General features: G+C 38.3%; 1 protein-coding gene and 1 long non-coding RNA gene across 6 annotated transcripts; one reads left to right on the top strand and one right to left on the bottom strand.

Annotated features, from left to right (window-relative positions):
- Positions 1–1,268: 1,268 nt before the first annotated feature.
- Positions 1,269–23,465, bottom strand: loco (regulator of G protein signaling family member locomotion defects). 5 transcript variants are annotated; one of them, XM_089593376.1, is made up of 18 exons: positions 23,003–23,464; positions 21,230–21,613; positions 20,768–21,116; positions 20,027–20,587; positions 19,832–19,932; positions 16,409–16,946; positions 15,762–15,947; positions 6,196–6,303; positions 5,713–5,937; positions 4,790–5,016; positions 4,493–4,712; positions 3,754–3,966; positions 2,968–3,241; positions 2,742–2,890; positions 2,584–2,667; positions 2,353–2,500; positions 2,183–2,274; positions 1,269–2,041 (listed from the first exon to the last, which is right to left on the bottom strand). In XM_089593376.1, exons 1-18 carry the CDS (start codon positions 23,056–23,058, stop codon positions 1,664–1,666), a joined length of 4,293 nt encoding a protein of 1,430 aa, XP_089449502.1. In that variant the 5' UTR covers positions 23,059–23,464; the 3' UTR covers positions 1,269–1,663. The 5 variants fall into 5 exon arrangements, with proteins under 5 accessions (XP_089449502.1, XP_089449503.1, XP_089449504.1 ...); XM_089593377.1 differs by having other exon boundaries at positions 20,768–21,113; XM_089593378.1 differs by having other exon boundaries at positions 21,230–21,636; positions 23,003–23,064.
- Positions 18,781–19,311, top strand: LOC149374474 (uncharacterized). Its single transcript, XR_016293096.1, has 2 exons — positions 18,781–18,868; positions 19,082–19,311. It is a non-coding gene; the product is annotated as an uncharacterized LOC149374474 (long non-coding RNA).
- Positions 23,466–24,769: the final 1,304 nt, after the last annotated feature.

The following is a 24,769-nucleotide window of genomic DNA, read 5'->3' as shown; positions in this document are numbered from 1 at the left end:
CGGGGGTGGTGCTAATGCGCTGCTATATACCTTGGATTATGTGTATACTTGTACGTATATCACTTGTCCCCAGTGTCCCCACTTTGAGTACTGCTATCACATGTATCGCGTATGTTTACCAATTGATACTTACATACCTACTTGTCAAACGGAGACTTTTAATCCAGCGGTTTATTCCGATGATGATACTTGTCCAAGTTCAAACAAAAGATAGGTACAGGCAACGCCGTCGCCGCCCGCCGCTCGCCGCTACAGCTACCAATTGTCGCCTGACGCACGCAGGGTTGCGCTCTCATAGGCGCGTTTCACATGGCACGATGGTCACGTGTGACCTTAGACCATATAAATATGTATATACTGGAAGCGCGTGACACGTGTATCCACTAAGCCCGCCAGATTTTCATCCCCACCACCAACGGATTTTTTTGTTCTCGATTCAAGTAGTTTTTGCGTTGAAATTGAATTTGTTGTTCGCGAAGGCGATGGCAGTAGATTTTGAATTTTTTCTTTATTTTAAATTATTTTCATCGCTCGCTTAACATAATTACATGTCATCCTTGTAAAAGGATAAGTGAAAGAAAAAAAAAAACTTCCCCTGTAGGTGCGAAAATTTAAACGAATAGCGATAGTGCGCATGACAGGTCAAATAATATTTGTTGTTTTAATTTTTTCTCTATCCTGTATTTAACTGCTGTTACGATAAATTGAACGATGTTTTTTGCAAAATTTTAATGTTCCCTTTATTACTAAAGTTTTAATTAATCAAATTTAAGGGTACATCTCGATCAGGTGCGTTAGATCAGCCCCTCCCCCCCCCCCCCGGGAGAACGACTGTCAGAATCTGTATAGTTTTCTTTATTTGTGATTTAAGTAAGGGAATACTCAAAGTAGAATTCAAGTTTTTTTGGAAAACATTTGTGGATTGTTAAATAATTAGCCAAAAAATTGTTTTATCTGATTTGAATTTCTAGAGCAGCAGCTTCATTTATTAGTCATCTTGGTTAACGAGAATTAAAAATAAAATTATAAATCAAGTGTTTGTAACTATTAAACTTTTTCATCATTACATGACGACGAACAAAAAATAGGTGAAATAAAATGTTGTTTCTTTGGGTTAATAAATTCATTTCTCACCCACTGTTTTACAGGTGTCTCATCGATTATCCATGTCATATATTGTTTGACTTATTTCGTTAGCTTGGAAATGGACACAATAAGAAGGAAAAACAAGTATTTGAAACAAAATCAATATAATTTATTTCGTTTATAGTGTTATAAAAATTAATAATACTCATTGCATGATAGTACCATCACTATTTGTTCCTTAGTTTTTTAAATAAATATAAACTAATTCAAATAAAGATTTCTATTAGTCTTTTTTGAATCATAAAAGTCTATATTCACTTTTTAATGTTGTACTCAACTAAACATTAAAAACACAACTACCTCAAGGCACTCCATTAGAATAGCTGCGCAATTCAATTACAACGACTATCATGCGTTAATCACATGAGCCTTTAGTTACATTTTAATACTATTTGCTTGCTTTTTCTCTCTTTCTACATATATATTTCTATAAATAAAGTAATCTCAAATCTTCCTGGCTGTAACCACCAAGTATAGGAGTCTTTTGAAAAAATCTTCACAGACTATTAAATGTATGTCAAATTGTCTTCTTGTCGAAATTCATTCGCTGGAACGGCCTCGATGGTAAAACATTGCTGCGTAAAGGATTCGATAAACTCTTTGGTTTGGGTGGAAGAGGTGGTGGCTTGGACAGTTTTATCGGCGAGATTTGTGAGACAATGCTTTGATTGCGCTCTTTCGTCGAATCTGTTTGTTGTCGATTGCCGTTCTCCAAGACAAGTGTTTTTTCAGCTTCGATTACTGTCCCATCCAGATTACACGAATTGTCAAAGCACCTTTCAATCAATTGCTTTTCATCTTCGGAATCGTAGAACTTGCTGTACTCGCGATTTAAGGAAGTACCGCGTGATTTTCTTCGTTTTTTGTCGTCCGTCAACTTGTCGTTTTCTTTGTTCTAAAATGTTGAAAATTTTTAGTCATCTAGGACTAAAACACACTTTTGTTTAGAAATGACGTAGAAAAGTTTGTTTAAAAACTATTATTATCAAAGATTAGATTGAATTTTGAAAATGTGTACAAAAACGAAATGTATTACCTTTAAAAAGTCAGGAAGTTCAAAGTTTATTTCTGTTCCCCTTTGATCTTCTAGTCTAGTTCGCTGGGCACGTTTTAGTCCCTCATACAAATCTAGAAGTAAAAAAACACAAGCAATTAGTTTTGAGTCAAGTAAAAACTCACAGCATATTATAACCAAAAGATCGTTACTTTTTCCATCTCCATCAAACCTGCTGGGCAACTGCAGTTTAACACCGTTTCGCCACTTAGCTATCAGGGGTGGATGAGGTCTGTGACTCTCATCTTGTCCACAATCAGAGCCACTTTTATCACTCATATTACTATTTTTCGATTTAGACTAAAATAATCAAAAATTGCATCATTACATTTTAGAAAACATCTTACTCATTTCTATAATGTAAAATTATTATGTGAATTTACCTTTTTCTTTACATGAAGGCCAGACTCTTTGGAAAAGAATTTGTTTGAAAGAATGGAAGAACTATCGGATTTTTGGTCATCAGACTAAATTAAAAAATTCAATTGGCAATGACAAAGGCAATAGACAAACTAAATTATGATTTATTAATTGACTTTACCTTATATGAACCTTCGTCCCCCTCAACATTATTACTATCGATTTTCCCAACGCGAAGTTCTTCAAACACCTTATTTGTAATCTCATCAAGTGTAGGCTGGCCTCTTGGTACCTCTGGGGTTTTGAAGAAGTGAGCGTCGTCGATTACTTCTGAATTGATAAAGAATAAATAAATTAATATATTTATTAGGACACAAGGTATCGTCTTTTAATCCTCACTCAAGTACCTTTATGATTGGACGTGAGAGTAAGCTTCAACGGTGCGTTGCTCGCCAGTGTGTCAACAGAAACGGGATGTCCATCAGCCCGGACCGTAACAAGATCGAGCTTGAATCCGTATTTGTTCAAAAGAGGCTTCAACACCTCTTTGATTGTTTTTCCTTTGTGAGCAACGATGCTTACTACGCGATGAGATGGCAACTCTACCTTAATTATTTTACTTGGCACTACTTCCACCTCCTGACTGGCTAATACTGAACTTGAATGCTTGAGATTTATAATCTAAACAAGACATGAAATTAGATTCTTGTACTTTTAAATTTTATGAACAATTGGTTTGGTATGTAATACAAATTAGTAATATGTAACTGGTACCACTTAAATATTAAAACAAAAAACGTGGTTTTGAAGTCTTTTTCAAAACTAAAACATCATGCGTCTTCTGGCAGAGTAATAAAAAATTTAATAATTTAAAGTTAGACACACATCAGAGTACACTAATCTGTAATTCCTTTATTTGAAATATTAAACAGAGACACGCACATATTCCATTAACTAGTATACCAAAACAATGTATATATGTACTACAATCAAATCAAGTTAGTACTACTTAGCCTCCCTTTTAAATAACTATAAGTAAAAAACTCTCAAAAGCTAACATGCACAATTTTCCAATGATTTGGCGGTACCATTACACGAAAGAACTACCACGATTAGCGTACTCCGAAAACACTGAGTGAGGGGTAAAATGGTGTACACTCGAAGAGCCAGAGGGTAAAAGAATAAACACAAACCTCGTCCGTAGCAAGTACAAGGACGTCGTAGTTAGAGTATCGTAGAGCGCGTTTGTCAAGAAGGCGCGTGACGACGTCCCGCACACTGTCCGAATGATTGGTGGGTATGACCGTCGTCGAACCATCTGGTAGGATAACCCGACAGAGGCCGGCGCATTTAGATACGTGGGCATCTCGCCCCTCGCTCGATTGTCCGTCGCAGGACGAAGCCGGCTATACAATATGCACAATTAACGGATTGCAAGCGAATGCATATTTCTTTTGTTCGAAAGTTAAACGTGACGCGCATTATTGATTGTTATTTGCGAATTTTATTTTTCCAGAATTACTTTATAAAAAAAATAAATAAAACTGCATTTGAATAGAGCAGTTAATTTAATCTCATCAGCGATTGACTGTATCGGAAACACGATGAGTCTGTTACTCTACAGCCCACTTTACTATGTTATCTGTCACAATTACAAAAAGGTTTGTAAAAAATAAAAACCTTACAGTTAGACAAAAGAAACGTGAGCACTTGAAAACAATACAACTCAGCAAGTATTACGAGTAACAAGCAAGAAAAAAAAACACAAGCAGTAATGTTGCAAAGGCAAATTAACAAAATTTTCAGTTCTAGCAGGTAAGTATTTATGATTAATGCAAAAATGTTCACACAAAAATCATATTAGAGAGAAAACTAGGAGAGAACGAAAACAACTAGGATCTACGAAAAAGGACATGAGAAAGCGTATCTTACGTGTTTCGTGAAAGACTGTCGCAACGCCAGATCCCATGACGCAAGGGACGACCGGCTGCTCGATATGGAAACGCTGTCTTCGTCGTGGTTTCCATCGTTGTCTCGCACCGTTGAGAAATTCTTGTAAATCTTTTCACCTCGACTCGAAGTTTTGCTGCTGTTGCTATTATTATTATTATTGTTGTTGTATTCCAACTCCCCTCGATCTTTGGATTTAGATCTGAAAGTAACATCGTCAAATATATTATCCTGGTGATATGACGGGTCTACCGCAATACGAAATTTCCTGTTTATCACCTGTTTTTCCTGTGCCAAGGAAGAATAGACTTCCTGCGTCGATCCTCGGCATCGGAGAGGCTCTTCTTTAACTTAATACTTGTCGAATTCGTTAAAACGAGGTCCCCGTCGTCGGCAGACGTATCGTCATTATCACATCCGTTTTCCAAACACGCACGATAAATATCAGACCGTAGAAAGCGAGGATAGCTGTCGAACTTCATCAAGTTGAAGATTTGCTTTTGAGCCTGAAAAATACACGTAATGGTAATCAAAATTATTGAAAAAGCTGCGATCAACGACGCACGTAAAAAAAACGATTCATTTGAAGTTGTAAGCGTACAACTAGGACTAAATTAAGAATATTTAATTTAACAAAAAATTCTCTACGTAGTCGTATAGAGATCAACTTAATATAATTTTGGAACTCTTTTAAAAATGTTGTTACATCGGATTGTTGTAGTCTTTTTTTCATCATACCAAATACTTGTATAATAACTAATAGTACCAGCACACTTGAGGACAGACAATTTTTTAAGTTATTCCTAAAGCGTAGTGCATTACTTGTAATGAAAAAATTCTTTTCCAAGTGTTACTTATAACACAGTGTTTAACAAAATTTTTTTTTCAGTAAAAAGAAATGCATGACAATTTGAAAGCAAACACAAAAATAAAGTCGAAACAGTTGAAAAAGTATTGCAATATTTGATTTTATATGGTTTAAAATAATTCTCAATTCATAAAAATCTACTGCACTTATCTGCAAGAAAAACATTAACTTTACTGAGGAAGAAAATTTTTTTTTTTTGAAGTAGTTATAAAACCCGTAAAATAATTGTGCTCAAGTCTGAGTACTAAAAAATGCTTCTCTGAGTGCACATCATTTACCCAATAACTTCTTTCTCGTGATATTGAAATTAAGAAAGCATCAAACGAGTGATCACCTGCGCGAAGAGATCAGGGGGAGCGGAGGCGAGGAGCTCCGGCGTGATCTGTCCGGTGGCGTGGCTGTCGACGTTCACCGGCTCCGAGGCGGCGCTCGACAGGTGCCTCCGGTAGATCTGCTCGGCCAATTTCTTCCGGGCTGCCGCGTCCCCCGTGTCCGCGTATCGCTCGCACGCCGCCCAGAAGTAGATGTTCTCGTGGCTTATCTCCTTCTTCAGGTATTTCTGTGGACATCGTTAAAATACATTGGTGTTGGAATCACGTTACACTGTGGTTCATCTCATACATATTCTAAGGTTGAATATTGGCAAACTATGTGTACATGGCCAGATTTTACAGCGAAAAACACGCGTGCTGTATCCAAAATCAATTAAAATTTTTACTCTTCCGGTATACTTGTGTCAACTAGTCATCTCTCAGTATACATGGTATATTTACGCGGAAAAAATGTTATATAGATATTAAGCTGTTTTTGGACTCACGGCAAAAATTTGCAGGCCTTTCGGGTCCTCCAGTAGCTTTTCGAAGCTAATGGCCCACGTGTGGACTCCATGGCTGGCCGGTTTATCGCACGACTCGGTGCTTCCATGCTGAAAAAGCAACAATAACAACAAACATTAGCCTTTGGTTTTCATATCATTTGTTAACATAGAAATAAGGTACTCGCGAGTTATTACATCGCGAAACTGGACTAAGCTCAAACGATGGTGCATAAAATGCATGTTTACTTAACACTTGCACGGAGTAGAGTGACTAAACGTCATAAATATCGCTCGTTTCTTCCGCCAACATCGGAGGCACGAGGTGATATTCTATAGACGCTGACGCATCTCGCAAGATAAGGAACGGATTTACTTGTATTGAAAATTAATGGAGGATTGTTTCAGTTATTTTGGGCGTGCCGATTTTTGGCTCGAAACGCCCCGCGTCACTCTCGTGCTGGAGAAAATTTATGTCTCCAGCTGTGGCTCTCTTTTATATGTATAGTTATGATTTTTAATAGCACGAGAGTGCCCCGGGGGGGGGGGGGCGCCAAGAGTCGCCAGGCCGGACACAACTTTTGTATACAAGGACAAGGCCATTGGGCAATAAAACCTACAGGAGTTGTATCAATTTTTATTGCACCAACATTCAAAAGCCATTGAGAAAGGATTAAAAAGATTTATCATCAATTGCCAAAATATCCTAGCACGAACTTAACTTGCTTTTAAGTGTGTTTAATTTAAACAAAAGTGTTTTTTATTGATTGTTGGGAGAGAACAAATAGAGCTAGGAAAAACAGTTCAGATTGTTGTTGAAACCTTTTTATTGATACCGTTCTAGTAAATTAAAAAATAATAATAATAATAATAATGGTCGTTAGAATCACACGGTTCAAAACATTTTAGATTTTCAGTGCACAAACTAGGCACCTTGTGATTGTACGAAGGAAAATTATACTTTCTAAACTCCAACACGGGTTGAGTCCGTAAGTACTTACGGCATTGGCTAACGGAGAAAAAAAGCCCCTTTTTGTGGACGCGGGCACGTACATACACACAGGGATATTTATGCTAGTCACGTATTCGGAATGATTGCAGACATCAGCTTTGAATGACACGCACCGTAGTGAGACATGAGTTACTTTAAAAAGCCTTTTATAACTTACTACTCATTGAACATAAAATTTTTATTTTATAAATACAAAAAAAAAAGTGTCAAAAGTAATTCGATTAAAAAAAAAAATTAAAAAATACAATACTGCTAACAAGATATTCGTACACCAAATAGTGAAATTCACTAATAAGCCAACAAGGTTTAATTGGATCAGTTGATTGGCTTTAATGGAATTTTTAATTATGAAACAAGCAATTACTTCAATATCTTTGTTCAAATACATTTGATTCTAACATCGAGATAGGGGATACTGAAAGTTTTTAATTACCATTATTCTCAAGCAGCACATTCGATTTTTTTTCTCATGCCTCATCTAAACATGCTTTGAAATGATTTCCACGAAAATTCGTCATCCAGGAAATGTAATAACACTTACGAATTAGTACTAACATCGAACTTATTTTTTCCAATACTTTGTAACTTTTTCGCAGCAATTTGTCAATTTATAAGAACTTGTCACCAAACCAATACCATAAAGGCTTTTTATCAGAAGACAAGTTACGAGAATGATTTTTTTTTTTACCATTGGATGATTTCAGTATCTATTTTTAGATTATCTAATTGATTTACTGATAGTAACACACAGTTACAGTAGGTGACTCAAGAATTTTCTTCTTGATAATTTTTGAGGTAAAGTGAAAATCAAAAAGCGTTTTGTTACTTGTGTAAAAATTAGTAATAATTGACCAACGCTTACAAGTAATAGGTTGGCCAATCCCCTCGAAAGTTACATGAAATTAAAGTCACGTGCCAAATATACTTTTCATACAGCGAACTTTTGAAAAAAGTAAAAATAATAACACGAGAAGTGCAGCAACGTGCGCAAAAACAACAAATTAAAGTCAACAATGTATCCGAGATTGGCTCGTACCAACCAATGAGAAGCGCTATAATTTTAAAAACAAGTAAACTGATCCAACCAGTACAGCTGTACAAAATCTTAAGGTAAAAGTAAATTCTTGGTGAAGCAAGCAGTAAGGGGAAATCGAGGATAGAGTAGACAAGTGGTAAATTGTTTTTTTTCCAACACTTTATTGCAACTTTTGTAAAATACTCGAAGGAAACATGTTCACATCGCTCACAAAGATGGTCTACTATTTAGTTTCAGAAAATAGTCCCTCTATTGGACTTATCCACGGGCTTCGTGCTCGAGTTGTTGAGGGTCGATGATTCAGTAACGACAGCTGGACCCTGAGGTTGCTGGACTTGGCGTATCACTGCCATCTGGATCTTTGGCGGCACATACTCCTTAAGCTTGTAATTTTGGGGTTTGGGATTTTGACGCGACATTGCGATGAAAGATGATCTTTTTTTCCCCGACAAAGTCTGGATGAGTGAAGTTTTACACCAATTACAACTGAAGTTAAACTAACCAGTGCTTGTATGAGGACTGAACCATAACGCGATGCGACGCCAGCAAGTCGCACATTGAATGTACGAGTGGAAGGGGAGGGGACGGGGGGGGGGTAAAAATTGATAAGGAAATGTAGAAAGAAAATCATTATGACTACCTACGAAATGTGGCCATTGTGCTTTGTCGGCAAAGAGACAAAGAACAAAATGGGGGTATGAGCAGATTAATCTATTGGCATTGAGTGATAGGAATAAAATTGTATACTGAAACGGACTCCTGAATTGTGATCTGTTCATCTCGTTTGCCGATCAACATGAATGTCATTACACGATGCCCCAAAATATGACGTATCAGTGGTTATATGGTCTTTTTTGTCCATTTATGGACATTGACCAATTTACTGTGGATGGACAGATTATAGGTGAGATAAACTTTACATACGTGGAATTTTTTTTTCCTTTTGCGTGGAAAAAAGTAACCTTGTATCGGTATGGTATTTTTGGCACTATTACAGTTGTATACATATATATATATAGCCATGAAATGGTGCGAGTATCGAGTAAACATTTAAAAATGGTTACTTAAGTATTTGTGCACAAATATGTGACTAGGTATTTTCCGAGCTCAACGAAAATAAAAATAATGTACTAATCATTTTACTAATTAAAAAAAAACTAATAGTAGAAGATTCGTGGGTAAAAAAAATCATCGATAAATGTAATTATTGTCTCAATGATAAATTAATAAGACACAAGTGTTAAATTTAATTATATACCAACTGCATTGTTCATCGGAAATAATAATAATTAAGTTTTTGTTAAAATTATAATTAGTCAAAATGGCATTGGTGTTGATATTCCCGATCCCTATGAAATTTGAAACACTCCGTTGAAAGCGCACTTTATTTGATTCAAAATATTTCTTGCATAATCGAAGAATCAATCAATTGATTGGGGCACCGGTAAACTTTACCAACCCAATCACAAAGAAATTAACAAATGTACAATTATTTTTCCTGCAGTGCACCAGATTTTTGTCAGAAATTAGGTACAATTAAAAAAAAATCTAGACTAGGTCAATATCATGAAGCATCTTATTACGTAAGGGGTCCAATAAAAACCCCGCTAGCTGTCTCCCTCGTATGCTTAATTAAAACTTGCAAAGAAGATAAGTTTAATCGACAACAAAAAAATTACTTAAAGCACACACCCATCAATCTACCAACTTCAGATTATTGAAAAACTTTAATCATGCATCATTTATACCCAACAAAACCACTATTTTAACTAATCGTAGACTGTAAAAACTACAAAAAAAAACAAAACAAAAACACGAATCCTATCCTAAAAATAACTGATCCCACGTTATCATATTTACAGGCGTTATAAATGACGTTCAAGTTTCATTCGAGTTAATTCAACTCAGAGCTTCATTAATAAAAACATCCTCATGCATATCGAAGTAGAAATCTTTTTTTTTTCCAACTCCTCTCTTCGATCGGTCGAAGCAAACTCATCCCTCGCGAGTAAAGTTCTCACGGTACAACAACTCTGATGTATATAATGCCCGCAACACATCAGGTGTACCGATTGTATTTCACGTTGCCCCTAAATGTTTCGTTATGATTTTTCAAGGGCTCCACTTCTAGAATGTGACAAATCAGCAAACTGCAACTCACCGGGCGACTGGTGCTTCGTCGTCGGCGGGACGACTCGCGCCTTCTTCCGCCTCTTTCGTCTTGATACGCCCATTTGATCGTCTTCCCCTCGGACGCGCACGACCGCGAGTCCAAGACCACTCGGCCCGAGAACGACCAACGATTCACCTTACCGATCTCTCACTGCAACTGTGTATATACAATACCACGCGAGCGCGCCTATTATCTGCCCGACGTCGGCGATCACAGTGACGACAATGACGTTGACGATCCGGTGTGCACCGAGGGGCGCCGCCCAACACGCCGCTAACAAAAACGACCTCGATTTCAACAACACTCGCTCCGCAGAGAGAAAGGAGCACCTATGCTTGTACTTCTATTACTTTTGCCTCCCTCGTACAATTTTTTTTTACTCTCTCTCTCTCTCTCTCTCTCTCTTCAACCACACCGAGTGCACTTGAACTTCTTTCCTTTTTTTTTTCTTCACCATAGACGATAACACCCGACGATTTCACGCACCTGGTATCGTAAACCGATTTCCGATCGATCAAGCGATCCGCAGTTTTCGATCGCACTGAATGGGCAAAGAAGGGACATGTAACACAGCCGCGCGGAACGAAAGTGTTCGGGCCCACGGAGTCGCGGCAATGTACTGACAGCGCGACCACCAGACTCTCCGATCGGCTCTCCCGTGCTGCCGATACATAGGTATACAAATACGTAGAAATCGCGTGCATATACATATATAATACACATAGGGGGGTCCCTACTTCTTCGGCTCTTGCCCGCACCGATATAATCCCTCCTCGCGAGCCCCTCTCTCGCTCTTTTATTCCTCCTCTGTATACATATAATATGGACTTTACGTTTACTATATACATGTGCAACTACGCTTTGTTGATCCCGTCCATCGGTCGCTCGCTCCTGTCATTATACCGCCGCCGCGCCACTACTTACACTCCCGTGTATTTATTATTCTTTGAACCATCATAGCCAACGCTCTCTATCCTCTCGCTCGCTATTCTGCATGGAATACAGTGTACATGTTTGGGTCTTTAAAAAAATTAGGTACAAAAATTGTTGATTTGGGATAAACCAACTCGAACTATCGTTGTTGCGATACAAGAAACACCCGGTGGTATCTTCCACCCCTCGTTGTAGTTGTAATGAAGTCAAATACTCTAAAGCTTTTTTTGAAACGATCTTCAATACGATCTCTAGAAATGGTGTGTGAAATTACGACGGATGGTAACACGATTGTTTCATCGATTCGCTATCTAAATTGAATTATTTGCAATATCATAAGCCAATCGGTTGATGGAATGAAAGCTCGTATCGAGGGTTTGTCGATTTATTTTTCTGCAATTTTGACATGCCATGTGAGTAGAGTCAAAACTTCAAGTTAAATCCTTGAGAATTTTCGATTTTCCCATGTAGATCGGTTGATACCTTGGCTAAACGATGAGCTTACTTTTTACTGAATCTTCTCAATTTTCCATAGTATACAGTCTTTCAAAGATCAAACCAATGGCCATGACCATACGTTCCGAAACATTCGATTCCCTTCGACTCCCGCGACTTTTCAAAGACTCGAACATGTGCACGCATCTCACAGTCGCGTTGTGCGAACTTAAAAGGGCGAGGGCCCTGTTCTTTTCCCCCATATAGCTTGGAGTCGTAACTGCGGTACATATGCATCGCACGACAATACAGTCTCTCTGGTCCTACTTTTGAATTCGAGCGGAGGCCGTGTGGGTGCTCATCGTTGGCTCGAATTTCAATTGGACGTGCGTATATTTAGATGATCAGGACAAGCAAAGGGAGGGATTGGGTAGAATGTAAATTCGGCGGTTTTTGCTTCACCAGAAGCCTCGATGCCGCAACGCGAATTTTATTTTCACAAGCGGGCTATTGTTTTGCGGATTATAATAGCCCCCCCTTGGTTACTGGTGACAGAGGCAGGTAGTCTGCGGTTTGGTCAGCAGTGTATGTTGGTTGGACTCGAAATGTAACACTGTGATTTTGTATACTTTTTATAAAGAAACTCTGTTTTACAGATTCGCCAAAAATAAACTACGAATTTATAAAAAAAAAAAAAAAAAAAAAAACCATATATTAGCCACATATAAGTCCCATTGAAATACGAAAGAAAACCTACTTGCACAATACGCAGCCACAAACACACGTTCATCGCAGAGATAAAACCAAGCGAGAGCACAAGAAAGTCACTATGTAAGCGCTCTCGTGGTACAAAGATGCGCGGTGGGTATCGAAAAGAGGATGTTCACTCGACGAACGCTCCAGCAGCTAATCGAGTCCAGAAACAACTAGGAAATAAGTACACGAACTCGACACCGAAGCGCGAAATCCGATGATCGACCAAGTAATTGGGGATGTATATGTAAGTACAGCTGATGGCGAACGAAACGAGCGTCTTCCCTTGCTGCCGCGCAACCCGATACCCGCACGTCCGACTGCAATTTTTCGAAGCCGCACGTATGCGAACAAGGGTACTGTCTCAAGCAGCAAGAGTGCTTATCTTTGGTACAGTCAAAATGAATAGTTACAGCTACCCACGTGACGATACAGTGTATGTATACACACAGGATCCAGAAAGTTATGACGCATTCGCTTTCCCTCTACTTTCGTGTGGAATATATTGGGGTAATCCTTTAGGGAACTCTAAACTTGTCCTTTGTTCGATCGTTGGACTTGGAGTTTGCATTTTGCCACTCGCAAAGTTTGGAATCTTTAAACAGAGTTTCCAGTTAATTTTCGTAGAGACCAAATAACATTCGTGAGTTCATTCATACGAAATCCATGGACGGATGATGAAAATCGCCGAGGACTATGTTTCCTTTACCATGACGTGTTTCTTGAAGAACCCAAGCAAAGAGAAACTTTCTTCTTTTGTTCGATCCATAAATCAAATCCAAGCTCAGTCTACACATTGTAAAAATTGGCTTCACTTACAAGTGTCCTCCCTCATTTCATTCACCGTAGAATTAGAAGTTGAATAGAAGGTGCACCTTAACTATCAAATAACAAATTGAAATCTCAGTCTTTTTTTTTAAAATTAATATAAATTATGAGCCACGCATAATAATATAATGCAGATGATGGTACACAATAGCAGTGAAATACATGGAGAGACGGAAGCTGTAAACACGGGTGTACAAGACGTGTAGGTACAATCACGTGAAAGAACGAACAAGATGGACAGACAGAGAGCAAGGGGGGAGTGTTTTGTGCGCGCATCACCGAGTAAATTACCAGAGTAAGTGTACTTGTTGTATAAGTATATACCCATGTATAACACAAAGAGTTCAACGCCGCAGCCGATGCACAGCCACGAGTTTTTTTTTTTCATACAAGCTCACATAGAGCGTCGGTTCCTCGACGAAGTCACGGAAATGTTTCTTTTCATCGGTTATATCGATGCATAGGCTTGATTTGGAGACTTTTGCTTAGAGTCGACACAATTATATATAATAAAAAAGGATCAATCAACTGTTAATTGTATTACGTAATAACTCGCTCCAGCCACATAATTAAATACTCTATATACAACATCTTCTGCCAATTAAAAAAAAAATAATAATAATAGTAAACAGTTAAACTGCTGTGAACTACCGCGCCCGCAATTTTCTCGAGCGACTCAAAGCAGCCCTATTAATTTATTACACATTTATGCTCAAGATCGGATCTTACGTTCCGTCGAGAGATGCGTCGCGTGCAGTGGATCAAAGGGAATCCAAGCTGGTGAGAACTTTGCGAGGCATTTCTCTGCACGTGCACACGTCAGCGGTTTATCTTTTCTTTTCCCCTCGACTGTTGAACCATACGTACTCACTCGAAGTAGGTTGATATATTACGAGACAAATCTCGCGGAGACGAGCGCGGCCTGACCGCAACTTAGCGATTTCGCATCGACAGGACACACGTTTAAGATTATTTTTACTAGAAAAAAATTAATTTATTAGCCCCGGGACACACGATACCGCTGATTTTCACGATACTTTGATTTCTCCTTCAAAATCAAAACCAGCGCGATTGATACTTTGATCGAAAAAACGCCTAAAGTATACTAATGCGTTGTGTCAAGAGTCATGTAGATGAAAAGTTAAAACACGCCGAACCGTTGCAGCAGCGCATTTTACTCCCATCAAGATTGTCAGGAAGAGTCTTTTAAAAAGGGACGCTGAGTTATTAATAGGCGTACACGCATCGCTTAAGCGCTATAGCCTGTGAAAGTTCCCGCGATTTTTCTCGGCAAAACGCAGGGCACACGGCCTTGGAAAAAAAAAAAAAAAAACAAGAGGTGGAAAACAATAGCACAGTGGCGTAATTGGCCCTCACAACGCAATCTCTCTCGGTACCTACATAGCGCGGATATCGGAGCAGGCCTGAGCGTGGAAACTTCGTACACGGGCATCTTCGTGCACCCACGGTTTTTCCTGTTCTTCTTCCTCGCTAATGAAGTGCGCCTATCGAAGCCTTGAACTCGAGGTGTGGAGTATTTTTGCGAAGGTGCAGGGTTAACGGCATCGTTGTTTTCTTCTTCAATTTTAATTGACTTTGGAGCAACGTTTGACGCGAGGTTAATTGTGATTTGGCGTGGTACGTAATCGCCATAGAGCAATGATCGGTATATTATATGGATGTCGAGCACGTTATTCGCCAGTTAGAGGTTTTCAGGTGGATTTTGAAGGCACTACATAAATTTCCAAGCTGTTGTGACCACAAAATTGACTGACTTTGGCTGAATAATTCACCTAATTTGAATGGATAGAGATTTCAATGACATAACATTTTTCAGGTGATATTGTCACTGTAAATCATGCAAAAGGGAGATACAATGCACCAAATTCAACTACTATTTTCGTACTATAATATTTACGTTATTTCCTTTCCAAATTCGAGAAATTCACGTATAAGGGGATTAAATTTACCCTAGGATGATGTAAAACTCACAAACATAATTAATGAAAAAAAAAAAACTGTATGGATACCGATCATTGATTGATCAAAAAATAAAATTAAAAAAAAAAAAAAGAAAATCGATCGATTAAACTAAAAAAAAATATTTCAACCCATGGCTCCCATATTCTTATGGATATGTGTACACACAGTACCAATAGAGCACAAAAGAAAACGGAAGCACGCGTGCACCGGTCCCACGTTACGTACACTTACGTAGGGAGAAAAAAAGACTGAAAGAGAAGGGCAGAATATTACATATACCTACGTACACGGGACCTCAACCCACACAAGTATAGCGCACACGTATGATATACTCGCGCACGACGCGCGTCCGTTTCTCACATGTGTACATGTATAAAGGATAAAAAGGCACATGTACATACTTCTACTACACTCACCTCGCATTTGTCGAATTCGACCTTTCGAATCTCCTGTAGGCTGCCCCAAGCCTTTGGCTTGTCGACGCCCGACTTGTGGCTCGACGGCAGGGACTTGGTCGTGTTGCAGTGGTCCTCTTGCAACGACTTTGAACCCGGACTCGTCTTGAGATTTTCCATACTGTAGCCCATGCCGCTTGGATACACCTGCACACGTTTTTCCGTCAATACATTTTATCATCCACGAGAATATTTTCTTTCACGAAAAGTGTTTGCCACTCGATTGTTTACTTTCTTCACATTTTGATAAACAGAGAGAGTTTTTCCGTGAAATCGTTATCGTTAAATCATCGATTTCTCCGATTCGACCGATTTTACAAAAGGACCGACAATGAAACTTGATTCGCGATTGAATCGTCAACCGCAACATCGATTGATTGTTCAAACTAGACTCGGTGAAAGCTCTGCAATAAGGGTGTGACTAGTATTTTTAATTAAACCCCAACAAAACGTCACAACAAAGACTCACGTGCGCGCGCGCACACGTACGCACACACACACACACACATCACCAGTGAAGCGAAAAACCGTTTGCCCCGACACCACTGCATGCACCGAGACAAAAATATATATAAACGGAGGGGGTGAGTAAAAAGCCAACGACCTACCTTGGGACTGAGTCTGTCGGGAGGGCCGTTCGGCATGCCTCCAGGAAGCTGAGAACGAAGGGGCGGAGGTGCAGCCGGGGTCGCGAAAACAGCAGCACCAGCAGTCCGTAGCGTTCCGACGACGAGGGACGAGGTGTACAGTCGATCCGGCGGCGAGTTGCGCGCCAAGGCAGACAGGGCCGCGAGACTGGCGCATTGTTGCTGGTACTGATGGTGCTGCTGGGCAAATCGGCCAGATGGCACGGCGGGACAGCTGACGATGCTCCCCTCTCCGGCGCTACGTCGGCGGCGCTCCTTGTTATTGTTGTTATGATTGACGCTTCGTCTGGCTTTTCTTCCTCCGGCTGTTGGGGATGATGTTTTCTTGGGGTGGTTGTCGCTTCGGTCCTCCTGGTTGAAGTAGTGGTCGCTGTTGCTGCGATCGCTGACCTCGAGGTCGTTGCTGCTGCTACAACGGGCCGGCGAGTGTCTGTCCCCGTGGATGATCGTGCGGTCGGGCTCGCTCGGTGCCTTCTCCGAGTACCTTGGACCGAAGGGCCTGAATTCCAGGGATTTTCGTTTATGAAATTTTACCTCATGAATTTTTGTGAATTTTTGTTTGTTTGATAATTTAGATTTGGTGAATAAAAAACGGTTGAAATTCTTTAGCTTTGCATTGAAGATAATGACTACAGAAAGAAGTTTCAAGAATTAATTGCAGAACTCGTCTTTTAGCGGGACATTTTCATTAATTATGCAGAACTGACGTATTTTTGAATATAAGGGGGTTCAATTATTTTCTCAAAATTCAGAGAAACTTTCAACAATAACTATTCAGAGTCAGGAAACTACATCAGTTTTTTTAAATATTTTTAAACATAAATAATTATTTTTACTGATGAAATTTTAACTCTTGATACAAGCTCTTAAGAATACCAATCAAATTAGGCTGACTTGTTTTTTGTTGATAAAAAAATTGGTGGTAAAAAATATTGAAAGAATTCTCACTGTTTCCAAACACTCTGAATGATTATTGTTGAAAATTTTACTGCTTTCTCTGCTTTTTTAAAAAATCATTGAACCTCTTCAAGGTTTATACATTTGTTTTTCTATAAAAATATTTTTAACTTATTTTGTCAAGAAAAGTAGGTGCTTCATGTATTTCTATTAGTTTTCTCATTCGTAATAATTTTAATCGTCGTTTGTTATAAAACTTAGCTTTACGTAGCATAACATTAAAACCTCTGAATTATCAGGGAATGATGCGTTTTTCCACTAAGCTATAAAAATTTTACACGATTCACCAACTTTATTGAAATTATTTTTATTGATTTGAGAAGAAAAAAAAAAAAAGTTGGAATCAGATAATTTGTACATTTGTGTAAAAAACAGCTTTTTTCAACTATGGAAATACTTTGTGCCCACAAGTGGAAATTAACCTTTCTTCCTCGAAACACGTAGCTTTGCGCCCCGGATATAGTACTTTTCATCATACACTGTATAGGGCATCAAATATACGATTTCAGCACATTTATGTCGGAGCGACGAACGCCATTTTTCTCATCGAGGCCACAGTAGCCGTACTTTCCACTCAAGTGACAAAACTTACTGTTTACGATAAGTTAGCGAAAACTCTTCGATGTCACTAATGATTATACCGATAATACGTCCTCCATAATTATGCCAATTTCTTAATATTATCATCTCATACGCACAGAATACAAAGTCATTTTACATACATATGTATGCAGTGTATGCACAGCCTATCGATACAGTCGTATGTTTCAACACTATGCAATTGACTTAATTAACTGAAAAAAAATAGAGCAATGGGTGAACAATTTTTTTATCTAAATTTTGTCGGGCAATTAAAATAAAATAGCAATTGTGATAGAAAGAAAAGGTGCAATATGATCCAACTCACCTTGGGATAAGGATAATTATTGTTTAAAACGCGAGCATTAAAAGTTATTGTTTTTTAGGGAACATAAAAAATAATTTGAAAAAATGTGAATTGAAAATTCTGTAAGTGGATTCATTAATTATGTTATGATTGAAAAGTCGATTATTTAATAGCATCAAGTATAACATTGACTACTTGTATCAGGGAAACATTTTATTAAGATTATTTTATTAAATATTTACAGTTCATAAGCACTTGAATAATTTTTAATAACAGGAAATTTGAAAATATGATCGTTTAAAAGTAATTTAGAAAAGTGAAGTAAAATTTTTCCTCAAACACTTTCATGTAAAAATAGTGTTTATTTTAATTATTGTTGAAAAAAAATAGAGATAAAAAATTTCAGGTCTGAAATTAAGTAAATTGCAGACCAATGGTTTGGTTTCGAAAACGGTATAAAAAAGCATCGCAAATTTGGAGCGAGCACAGTTAACGACAGCGTTAAAGTTCTAAGCCTAACAAAATGTCTCCAAAATTCATCTTCTTCTTCCTAACGGCCGTCTTTCTGCTGGTAACCAGTAAGTAATACACCGAATATTAATAAGAAAGCTTTTCAAAGATATTAAGAATTTCCAAAATAACAAAGTATAAAAATTGTTTTTGAATTTTACTACTAGTAAGATCTAAAAAATTTTTAATTATCTTTCAAAATTTTGTAAATTATCGAAAGGTTTTAGTCTTGCAATTATTCTCAGAATAGCAATGTAAAATATTTAATCAAATTGCTGCAGTGGTTTCCGGTGAAATGTGTGACTGCGAAGCTATCAGATCTTGTCAAGAAGAGTGCGATAAAGATTTTCCTGGTAGAGATGCTGCTTACTCTAGCACTGCAAAATATTGCTACTGTGTACCACCAGGTCAAAGGAACCAGCACTTTTAATAATGTGATTACTTTGTCAAACTAATTGTTTTTAAATGTTGTGGGCCCCAATTATTAAATAAATTTATCTTTCCTCGTTCACATACGTGATTTTTCAATTTTAATAGAATCCTTCCCTAATTTATCCTTTTAGAACAATATGTAAACTGAACAAAGAATCTTGCCTTATGCAACCATGATTTTATTCATTTCCAGTACATGAAGTAGACACAAGTATATAAATTTCATAAAGGAGTATGTCTTTTTTGATGGAGATTTTTCTTCTGCATTGTTAATTATAGAAGATCTTTTAAAATCATACTAAATATATGCCACTTCCGCCCTTTTCGAACGTAAATTATGACACGCCTAGTAAAAAAACTAGTTTTGGAATCTCTCAAGAGTTTGAGAAGTTTCAATTGAATCCGCTCAAGTACCTATAGATATTTAAATTCTCACATGTATGTGTACCCAACATTTATTTTCTCGTCTCTTAATTGAACGTTTACATTTTACCATCATGAATTTTTAATAAAACGCAGATCAGGTACGTTTAATAGGTTTGGTTATTTTAATTCACTAAAAATTAACAATTATACATCTAGCAAGTTAGAGAGCTCACCTCGTAAAATCGCTCCACCTTGGGTCCGAGATCGCACGAACTGTTAATTTCGAGCCACCAGCATCTTTGACAGTTCTCCCGAGTGAGGAAACGACAATACTCTGAAAACAATATACAACATAAAATGTTTGTGCATGAAAAAATGGCGTCCGAACAAATTCCTTGAAGATTAATAAAAAAAAAAAAAAACCTTACCGAATCATGATATTTTGGTCGATACTCTACGAAGTTTCGGTCTGAGTAGCATCCATAGTCATCCTTGAACCCAATACCAGAATCGCTATTGCTTGAGTGAGCCGTAGAAGAACTAACATTGCTGGGCTGTGGTGAAGACTGTTTTTCCCGGAGATTTCTACAATCATTGAATAGACTAGCCTCGTTTTCGGCCCCGTCTGAAATATACAGGGTCTGTATCGCTCCCAGTAAGCCATCGCAGCTAGCTGGGAACTCTTGGCAGGCATTTTCAAGCTCACTAGCTTTGGTGCACGCAAAGCCAAAACTCAGACTGGCGTTCGCGTGTACCGCGTGATCCGTGAGCTGAAAGTAAATTTTGAACACATGGCAAGAAGTCGAGCAGTCTGTGGCATCTTCCGAAGTGTCGTAAGTGTCGGGCGATTTCGTTAGGATGCCGAAATGCAGCTTGTCCTCGTTTGAAAAGGAATTACAGTAGACAATGCGATACGACGGATACTCTGCGATCATGCGGCCATCCTTATCGGCTAGTTTTATGTTTGCTACGTGAATCGTAAGTAAAACCTGCAATAAAAAAAATTGATGAAATACCTTTAAAATCGAGACAATGCACCGATCATTAGTGCTAAAATACATGCATAAACGTTTCCACAAAGACCTTTACTTGATTACAGATTTCTTTCAGCAATAAAGTTATAAATGCAGTCATTTAAGCAATAAAATCATAGAGTAATTTGCACTCACCGTCGTGGGATCGCGTTTATCAGACTTGATTCTCTTGATACACTTTCTCACGAGTGACATCATCGACACGGACTGCAAGTGGCTCGGTATGTCGATCGTGCCGAGGTATCCCAGCACAGTCCTGTGAACGATTTTCTCGGAGTCAGGCTTCCTCGAGGCGGGCGGTGGGGGCGGTGGCAGTGGACTCGACATGTCCCACCTGTGAATAGGATTCGACACAGCGGACGACTGGATGGTGATCGAGTCGAACATCGATCCAGTCTGCAGATCTCTCACGACCTTTGCTACTCGGCACTGAGGCTGCGCCGATGCTGTTGAGCTTACCGAAGCGTTACTCGACCTCGACCTGCTATTGAAATTGATAGAAATGTATGAAATAGAGCTCACTCTCCGTTCCGTTCAAACAATTTTTGTGCATTTACGTGTGAATGTAGTACACAGAAAAAAGAGTACAGCACCCACCTGTATCTCGGTCTAGAGCGCGACTTGACACTCGTGGCCTCGTCCTCGTCGCTCGAGTCGCTGTAGTAGCTGTCCGCGATCTGCAAGCGCAACAGTCCGTTGGACCTTCCAATCAGCTTGACCACGTCGTCGTGGGGCAGTTTTCCAACCGCGTGGCCATTAACCGACAGCAAATAGTCACCGGAGTGTAAACCAGCCGATTCGGCCGGACTGCCGGGTACAATGCTGCTGAGGATGCAGGGCTGTTGGCCAGATATCGTGAACCCGTAGCCTCGGGTGCCTCGCGTTATTTCCAGGTGACGAATGCCATTGTTGACGCGCTTCTTTTTCCGCCTGCTGTGATGATGGTGCTGGGCCCCGGCTGTTTGCGACTGCTGTTGCATTCTGGATCACTCGGAAGGGTACACCTGTTTACTCACATAAAGGTATTCGGGTGTGGTAAGTATTTTTTTTCTTTTTTCAATAATTGCGCAATAATTGTTTTGCTGTTGAACAAGCAAGATAGTGTTGAAAACAATAAAGTAAGATTTAACAAGGTAATAATTAGGAATTATTGATGAAAAAATGAAAATTTTGCAATATTGTTTACGCACGTAATGACAGCATCTCAAAATAATCACTAGTTCTGTCATAAAACTATCATTCAGTTTGTAATATTTATTTATGAAACCAAATGAAACTGGGAAGAGTTTCAGTACTTTGAGCAAAGGGATCGTGAAAAGATTAAATCAAACGCAGGTGTGCAAAGAGGCCTAGATCCACCACACATATGCAGGAACGCTTCCGGACGCCAGTGCATAAATTCCACAAAGTGTATACACACGTATACATATTTATACCGAGCTTTAATGAGGATGTAACCCGTCTTATGGTAGCCGCCGTCGCGCTTGTTATGTGGCAGGTGCGTGTATAAACAACTTTGGATGCATCTAAGTATACGTGAGCGCATCGTTATCATATTGATTTATCAATCCACTCTGATACAGCGTTGATTCCATACTACACAATGATCTCTCCGATGTATGGTATGTTTGAGAATTATTTATAAGAATTAGAATTAACAAAAATTTTGGTATTCATTGATACGTTTTAAATAGTATTTGTCGTTAACTATGATTTCTTCCAACAAGTATCAAGGGAGAAAAGGGAGACAAAATAGCTCTAAAAAATTATTGTTGTATCAATGATTTGATTTTTATAATATTTTTTTGTAGTACCAAAATAACGAAAAAAATAGAGCTGCAAATAATTCAAAATACCATACGTTTTTCATCTTTAACTGCATGAGTTCTGAAAAAAATATTTTCAGTCGTACATTCTCAGCCATGTAAAAAATGAACTATAACGCTACATAACTTGGGCATTATCTGCATACAACTATATGTATACAAATATTATACAAGTGCGCACCCTCGAACGGCAACGGCAGGCGCAAGAGACGCTGCAAGTACTTGGAAAAAAAAAAAAAAAAAAAAAAAACGCGTTCGCACGCATCCTTTTCATTTGATCTTTTCACTCCCACCTTCGAGAGGTTATGGTCTTGAAGTTCCTAGAGAATGTAGATGTATACATAGGAATTCCAATGCACTTTAAAAACTGTTGTCCACAATGCAAAACATAAGAAAAGTTGAAAGGCCGAAAAAAAGTTACCTTCAAGAATTTCAATTTAAAATATTGAAGAGACGGGGGGAGGGGGGGGGGGGTAAAACGCCCTTTGCAAACGAGTAAGATGCTTCTTCGAGTTAGTTCTTGCATGAGTGGGTGAATAGGTACCGAAAAAAGCAGCAACCAGGTATCGTCGACTTGTTGCAGCAGTGGTCCTTCTGCATCACCCTGCCGGCACCAGCATTACAATCATTTTTTCAATGTTTTTCATCCTTAATCTAAAGTTTCAACTTCCGGAGACCTTGGGATGGTTGCAAAAGTGGTTTATACTTGATTTTACCTACAGGAAAGAAAGGCACTCTCGCTTCACTATAGCAAGTTAACACAGTGCATCACATCCGTGCACATGCACATATTATGCACCCACGCGCGAGCATTTCGCAAACCTCGAGACGATAAATCTAAAAATTTATACCTCCAATAAATTATAAAATGTATAATATAACACAAAAACATGAACCGTTCCCGAGGGTCCCGACGAAAAAACTAAGCTTTTTACGCTTAACGGCAGATCCAGCAATCGTGCAGCGCGACTAAGTATGTTAGGGACTGGTGAAGCAACAGGTTGTTGACGAGGAAGAACGTAGGAGGAGGAGCAGTAAGCATTCTGCAGGGGCATATTGGGTGCGTTCCGAAAGTCAGATTATCGCCATGTATAATGAATGGCAACATTGTAATTTTGTATTGTGATTTTGTAAATATGGTTGATTTTATAAGCCATATGCCCATATAAGATAAGTTACAAGTATAATATATGTACTTTGGGTGGTCAATTTTCTAGTTAAAAATAGAAATCTTGCCGCAAACAGCAGAATAAATGTCAACTTTTTGTTGTCTATCCATAAGATTAGTTGCGGCTGGTTTATATGTGATTAAATGGCTCTACTGTAAATTGTAATGATTATTTGGATCAGCGCCATCTAGCGGTCTTTATTTTTTGGCCAAAAGTGGCTCCTAAAATTCTCAATCAGAGCATTCAGGATTAGAGCCATTTAGTCAATTATAAACCAGCCGCAACTTCTAATAAAGCTATAAAATAAAAAAAATAACGATACGTGTGTTTTTGGCGGCAAGATAACAATCTATTTTCTATCAAAAAATTGACCTCTTATGTATTTATACTTTTCAAGATAAAATTTCGGCAAAAGATATATTGTTATCTTGCCGCCAAAAACACATGTATTGTTATTTTTTTATTTTATAGCTTCAATATGAGTTGCGGCTGGTTTATAATTGACTAAGTAGCTCTAAACGCTAAAGCTCTGGTTCAAAAGTTTAGGGGCACTTTTTGGTTCAAAAATCCGCAACGCTAGATGGCGCTGATCCAAATAATTGTTACTATATTTACAGTAAAGCCATGTAATTACGTATAAACCAGCCGCAACTAATCCTATTGATATAAAATAACAAGTTGACGTGTTCTGTGTTGTTTGCGGCAAGTTTACAATTTATCTTTTATCCAAAACTTTGTTAATTATGAACGTGTCATCTGTACTTTAGATGAGGTAGATGTATATCTATTATGTATAAAAAACTGAAATATCAATTATAAACTATGTATGTTTAATAAGAAAATGTAAGTATGCGTTTTTTTAGGCATATATACTTGGAGATTTAAGCTTTGCTAAAAATAAAATAAACACCAGCTGATAAAAAACAACATGTGTATTGCCTTGCTAACATCAACATACATGATACTTTGGTTGGAATATTTGTGCATAATGGGAGTTTTCTCTGTTTGTGAAAATTCCAAACAATAAGTAATTAAATGTATAAGTATACAAATGATAAAAATTTGTTGGGTGTTTTCCGCAATGGTTACCAGCATGAAGATATATTAGACTAGAGTGCGAGAGAGTAAGAAAGAGTCAGTTA

This window comes from Copidosoma floridanum, unplaced genomic scaffold (assembly GCF_036245765.1).
Source record: "Copidosoma floridanum isolate Cflo_tuat_1 unplaced genomic scaffold, Cflo_Japanese_pri ptg000019l, whole genome shotgun sequence".
NCBI lineage: Eukaryota > Metazoa > Arthropoda > Insecta > Hymenoptera > Encyrtidae > Copidosoma > Copidosoma floridanum.
The sequence above is the reverse complement of the archived record's forward strand: the minus strand, read 5'-3'. Positions and strand labels throughout refer to the sequence as shown.